The sequence below is a fragment of the Bactrocera dorsalis genome, unplaced genomic scaffold, assembly GCF_023373825.1.
Source record: "Bactrocera dorsalis isolate Fly_Bdor unplaced genomic scaffold, ASM2337382v1 BdCtg585, whole genome shotgun sequence".
In the NCBI taxonomy this organism is placed as follows: Eukaryota; Metazoa; Arthropoda; class Insecta; order Diptera; family Tephritidae; genus Bactrocera; species Bactrocera dorsalis.
This window is the reverse complement of record NW_026038635.1, coordinates 2,874-9,668: the sequence shown is the minus strand read 5'-3', so window position 1 is coordinate 9,668 and position 6,795 is coordinate 2,874. Positions and strand designations below refer to the sequence as shown.

The 6,795-nt window shown below is 40.3% G+C and overlaps 1 protein-coding gene across 1 annotated transcript; it reads left to right on the top strand.

Annotated features, from left to right (window-relative positions):
* Nucleotides 1-234: 234 nt before the first annotated feature.
* LOC115066642 (putative uncharacterized protein DDB_G0288537) lies at nt 235-6,397 on the top strand. Its single transcript, XM_029553228.2, has 2 exons — nt 235-1,042; nt 5,277-6,397. Exons 1-2 carry the CDS (start codon nt 346-348, stop codon nt 5,951-5,953), a joined length of 1,374 nt encoding a protein of 457 aa, XP_029409088.2. The 5' UTR covers nt 235-345; the 3' UTR covers nt 5,954-6,397.
* The last annotated feature ends 398 nt before the right edge of the window (nt 6,398-6,795 follow it).

Below are 6,795 nucleotides of genomic sequence, written 5' to 3'. Positions count from 1 at the left end.
CTAAGAGAAGAGGAAAACTTGACATACAAGTATCACATAATACCAAATAACGTTGGAACAATTATATTATATTTAAGAAATATTTATGAGGGTACATGATATTTATTTGTGATTTTTGTTTTTCTGAAATTGTGTCATGAACCCAATTCTATGCGCTCACCAAATCTTTTGATAAGTAAAGTATGAATTTTTTGTAAACAAAAGAACGATTGAGTAAATAGAATTCAAAAAAGAAGCTTCTCACAAACTCAAAACTACTTTTCGTGACCTTTTATAAGTCACCAATATCACGAGCGCCCTCAACATGATTTCCATATTCCCTTTGCAACGCTTTTGAGAGAAAATATGGAAATAAATCAAAATACAATAACAACTTTCAAACACATAAATTTACATAAAATAAGTCTAAGCTCTATAAACACATTTACATACGCTCTTCCCCCCGCTTGGGCGCTCTCTCTTACACTCTCATCGGCTTTTTGTCATGCTGGCAATCTTATCTATTTCGTTCACCGCAAATATATAGGACCACCATTTGGTTTGGATGTATATGGCGGCAGCAACAGCAACAGTAACAACAATAAACAACACAATGGCAGCGGCAACAACATCAATAGCAACCACAACAATAACAACAATATTAATAACTTGCAATGCAACAGCAACAACGAGCAGCCGAGCAAACCCACCGCACTGACGGTTGGTCACGTGCCAACGTACTCGTGCAACAGCAATGCTGGCGGTGGCGATGGCGTCGGTGGCAGCAGCGACAACAGCAACAATATTTACACTAGCCGCGCTAATGGTACGAATGACGGCGCAGGTGACGCCGCTGTCGGCGATCGCACCGCAAAATGTGATGCAACTACAAAATTAGCCGCAGCAACAACAACGAAGGCGGCGGACGCAACGAGAACAACGACAACGGCAACAACAATACAAACGGGCTGTGACATTGGCACAGCGGGCGTGTCAAGAGCGCTTATGTCGCTGACAGCAGCGGCGTATGTCCGCAAAACCGCGAAACCGCCAGCAGTTTCAGGTAAATTTAATTTGCACCCCTCGACGTGGCGTGGCGGTGGCGGTGGCGGCAGCGATGGCGGTTGGAGGCGTGTTGGCGGTGACTCCGCAAAGTTAACAATTGCCGTGCAATCGCGTTGCGTGGGGAGCGTCGTGACAGCCGCCGCTACGTGGCATGTGGATGTTGCACATTGCACTTTTTGTCTAACGGTGTTTTAGTTAGTTGTCTTCTACTTCGTTTTTATTGTTTCTTTTTTTTTTTTTTGGTTTGCGCGCTTATGAAATGTGTAGGCAGTTGCGCTGTTTGTTTGTTGTGTTCTTTGTACGCTTTGTTGCCATCGCTGCCGCACGCCTGTTAGCACTTCTGCCACACTGCACGCCTGGTGGCGAGTCCACACCGTTATCTGCCGGTCTAATGCACTGAAGTCTCGGCTTTTTGCAAGCGCGCACTAACTTTTGCACAGTTTCTTAAGCTTCTTTCTTATGTTTCTACTACTTCATAGCACGCTGCATACTTCTGTTTATTCTACTTTTTACCGTTATAGTTAAGTATATTTATATGTATGAGTAATATATAATCAGCTTACGCTTCAATTGTGCGCAATATTCCGGTTTACTACGAACTTTTAGTCAATGTAAAGAAATTAAAGAAGCTTTTATGATCAGAGAATATAAATATTCAGTTAAGGAGAGGATATTGGTTAGTACTCGGGTAGTTTTTTTTTCAGTGGAATATCCACAAATGAAACGAATCGCTTACTTTTGTCTAAAGAAAGATAAAAGCCAAGGAAATACCTTGAGCTGTTGGCAAAACCCTCTATTAAACTAACTGAAGTATTATCCTAATTTCATCCATTTAGGCAAGAGTTTACTCAGATCATTAGAACTCTGAATTTTATTAAGATTCTTACGTATGTTGACCCATACAAGCTTCAAACCGGAAATTCAAAAATATTTATATTAGGCATATGGAATCTAACCTGATTTGAACTTTGAACCAATTGTTTGTCAATAAGAGGATACATCCTGGTGTTTCCTCGGCTAAAACAAACAGCATTTTTTTCAAATATTTTGTCTGGTATAAAAAATTAATTATTTTATATATTAACAAAGAACTTCAGAAATTTTATGGGAAAAAAATATTTGAAATTTCTGGTTTTGCGATGCTATTTCTGGTGACCTCTCGAAAAAAAGATACACCCGCGTTGTCAAGATAACCTTCTTACAGAATCATCTAAAGTTAAAAATTGCGGTGTCTTTTAAAACCTTAACTTAGAACTGGAAGTATGGGGAAAAAAACTGAAAATTGGATTTTTGGCAGACATTTTTACAACAAAATGGAAATTTCAGTCAAAAATTCGCGACAGTTTTTTTTTTTCAAATGGTTGTGATCGGAAAATGCTTCCGTCCAACTCTTTAAGAATTGTATGCCTGTGTAAAATTTCAGGAAGATCGCTTGAGTATTCTCGAGAAATCTTGCCAACCGACTTCAAAAACACTATTTAGAGAAAAACGCGTTTAAAGAAGGCGCAATTAGCCAAGATAAGATAATCGATTTAATAAGATAATAAAAGAATCGATTTTTTTAAACCCGTAAGCCCATGTAAACCCTTGATGCCAACATATCAAGAAAATATTATCCACGAACTTCAGTACTAGAACTCACAGATTGACCGAAATGTTTGGTAAAAGATCAGCCAAATACACAGTTGAACACCACGGGCACGCTCGCAGAAGTCTAGACACAATTTTCAAGCATAAATCAGCCGATACTGCTGCAATTTCATGTTCAATATTCGTACGAAGTTCATCAATCATGGCTGGCATGTTGGCATAGACCATAGACTTGACGTAGTCCCACAGGAAATAGTTTTTCGGCATCAAATCAAACGACTGATGCGGCCAATTGACTGGGCCATTTCATGAGATAACACTTTCACCAAACTTGGTTTTCAATAAATCGATTGTGGCATTCGCTGTGTGGCTCGTGGCGCCGTCCTGTTGGAACCACATATTGTCCAAGTTCATTTCAACCAATTCAGGCCAAAAAATATTCGGTTATCATTAAATGGTAGCGATTCCCATTCACAGTAACAAGCCGGTCTTGATCAACACGGAAGAAGTGCGACCCAACGACGCCTCCAGTTCATAACCGCCACAGTTGTTGCTCAGTCCAATGCACGAACATACGACGATTCTGGTGGTCAAACTGCTTCAGCTCTTGCGTCAAATTGGATGTAGATCACGATCTTTTCGTAAAATTTACCACAACGACGTCACAGAGATGCCGAACGCTTGAAAACGACGTGTGAGAGACTGATCTGGGTCTTCCTCAATTATTATTGACGACTATAAATTGGACGTAGCGCTCTTAAAATTGATTCCAAAATTCGGCAGTATATTCTACAAATTTCGACTCGTTGTTTAATCTTATCTTTCCATGATGAATAGGCAAACGTTAGTGAAGATAAATGTCAAAAGAACGAATGAAAAATATGGCATCGTTTCTCATTAAATCATTTAGGAGTTACGGCCACGCCCACTTTTAAACAAATTTAGCCCACATCTCGCTACTTCCTAAGCCTAGTCTCTGTTTAAGTAAAAATTATAGTTTAGTGTCTTAACTCAGTTCATAGTTTTGCAATTAAATTGGCTTTTGTTTACTGGTATTTTATGAGCGTGGCAGTGAACCGATTTCTTCCATCTGCAGCATATCACTAATTTTAGTCAAGTTATCGCTTGTACAGACAGATGAAGTATTAACGGGAAAACAGTCATTGGACATTCAACGCACTGTTTGACAGACCGCGCTCATATTTGGCACAGTAATTGAGGACAGTCCTACCAACTTAACAAAATAAATATATTTTTTTCAAATATTCTTTACCCATGGGATTTTATTACAATTTTCGGCTACTTTTTGCCACAATATATATATATATACAAGTATCTATCTCGTTTTGAATTGATGGACTTCTATTGGATGACATATTTAGTACTTCGGATTAGATGTTTTTTAAAGAAATTGAACTTATATATCATAAAACTATGAAACTATACGGACTTGTGGACAATGTGCACGAGAAAGCTCAACCTAAACTCTTGATACCAAATATATCAAAAGTTTGCTCCTACTCTTTTTCTTAAAACTAAATTTAAGTATCTTCAAGAAACAGGTCTTTCCATTGCATCCTCCGCCAAAAATTTTATATAGAACTGTTTGTAGGTAACTCAAGCTTCACCTCATGGATTATAAAACTCTTCTTTACAAATTCAACATATCCAAACAGGCGTCGCTTCACCAAGTTTCCTTCTAAGTCAGCATCATTGTCAAGTTCTAGAGAGATATATATTACTTTCTGTGTAAATATCGTTTTGCATTTACATTTTAGATGACGAAATATTGATCTAGGATGAGAACCAACTTAAAGTTATTTTAAGAATTTATCGATAACTTCGAGTCTCAGCCTCTTTATGCTATGAAAAACACATTTTTGTTGGCGGTTTCACAGTGACAATAATATTATTTTTATAATTTTGAGAACTTCTGAGGAATTGGCAGTTCTTCAATGGTTTTAAGTACGGGTCATCTTAGCTTATAAAGACCGCGACTGTCATCGAAACGGATATCAAATGAAATTTCATGCCGAGAAATCTTCGGACGAGGGTATAGATAACTGTTATAATAATCTTTTGTTCTCAAAATGCATTAATTTCATATGCATTTTTGAGGGTGGACTTACTAAATTTGCGTAGCCTCTGGTTAAGTTAAAGGAACACAGATCTCAAAGGAATACAATAATCGAGTATTATGAATAGAGGGCGCTATCGCCGACCATACATTCCATTTTTAATAATTTCGTGGAGAATTTGAATTTTTCAGCAACGCTTATCAACGATTTATTTCTGTGACAGCTTACCTGTGGGAAAAAAGAAAAGAAAAAGAAATGAAATTTGTTAAGCAGTTTTTAAGCCAATATTTTATATGTTTTTGTAAATATAAACTATTTAAGATATGTAAATATAATAAAATATAATTAAAACTAATATGCACCACTCTTTATGCAGCACGTCTCTTCCCACCTCACTCACTCACTCATTTTCAATTTGCACCAAAAGCACAAAATGCCAATTTTCTTTCCACGCTCTCTTTATCAACTGCTTCACACACTGCTCAAAATACAATTAATTTCACTGTTGTTTTTCTTCCACATTGCTGCTGCTGCGCTTCTACCACCAATCCACAACGCTGGCAGGGTCCACAGGCCTGCACTATCCGTCAGCCGAAAATAATTACTCCACCAAGTCGAACAACATCTGCAGCAGTCTAGCCAGCGCGCAGGATACATTGTGGCGTGTGAAAATGGCTGCCGCACAACAGCACTCCTCCGCCGCGGTGGCAGCGGCGGCGGCGGCGGCAGCAGCTGGCGCACAAATCTACATCGAACAGCCGCCCGGTTCGATAGCGTATGGCACTTGTCTGGATCCGCTAACGCAATGCGTCGTCGACTATGTCGGATATCCGGTGCCACCGCCGCCGCATATAACGCAGGCATCCGCCGCCGCCGCCGCAACGGTGGCAACGTCGACGGCTGGCACTTGTGGCAATGGCATTCCGCACGATTTTTCAAGCTCCGGCAGCAGTCAAAGTCCTTGCGCGCCCGCCAACAGCGGGTTGAGTGTCGTCAGCCAAGCCGCCGCTATGGGCGAGAGCGGTCAGCGGCAGGAGTATGTGGAGGAGCTGCAACAGTTGCACGAGCAGCAACTACAGCACCAACAGTATCAGCATCAGTTGCAGCAACAACATCAGCAACAGCTGCAATCACCGCCACAGCCGCCACAACGTTTTGGCACATTGAAAAAGTCGCGTCAGCAACAACAGCAGCAACAGCAACGCATGGAGCAGCAGTTAGGTAAGTGTGACCAGTATTAATAACGCTCTTTTATTGGTGTGTGTATGTGTGTTTGCCAAAATGAGGTGCTAAAGTGGAGGAACCAAGTAGAGAAGCCTCAAGAATTGATTGCATTTGCAGCTAATAGCACCGCGTTTGTATGTGTGTGACTCCTTGCGGAAGCGCTGAAGTTCAAGTTTGCGTTTACTGCTGATTCCCGAAATTCGTAATTGAAATGCTGTGTGTGCGCAGCAGTTAATTTTCCAATCGGCAGTCAAGCAATAAGCGCGGAGCCGCAGGTACTATCGATTGACTTGGGAAAGACAAAGCAGAGCGTATCGCGGCTTTGGTTGACAGCGAATTAATGGTCTCGAATCGTGACCATAAATTCCGTGATTTAAATACTTTTAGTTCAGCACATTTTGCTCTAGGTGAGATTAGCTGAGTTGCTTGGGTGTTTAAGCCAGATTTTCGCTTTCACATACAACCCTTGATGACGGGGAAGCCCGAATACAAACATGAATTTAATTTAATTAGAGAATCTTTGAAGAAAATCTGAGGCCTTGTCCTATATCGTCTGTATCATCTAGAGATAACTTTATTTTTATTAATAAAAAGCTACTTCCGGACTTGATGGCTCTCAGACTTGATGTCTCTTCATTCACTGAACTAAGTCTTCCTCTTCATCTGCTTTCCCCGGCGGGTATTACATATGTCGAATACTCTCAGAGTTGGAGTGTTTTCATCCATTCGGTCGACAACGTAGCCGCTGTATCTTAATTCGAACTAAGTCGATGTCGTTGTATATCTAGTAGAGCTAATCGTTTCATCGAGTGTGCCGTTGCCAATGCGCAAAGACCATAAATCCTCCGCAGAACCTTTC

Excerpts from the sequence above, each read along its gene's own strand:
- LOC115066642 (XM_029553228.2), top strand. The coding sequence starts at position 346 with ATGGAAATAAATCAAAATACAATAACAACTTTCAAACACATAAATTTA. Across the intron at positions 1,043-5,276 it reads GAAACCGCCAGCAGTTTCAG|GGTCCACAGGCCTGCACTAT; the intron begins GTAAATTTAATT and ends CAACGCTGGCAG.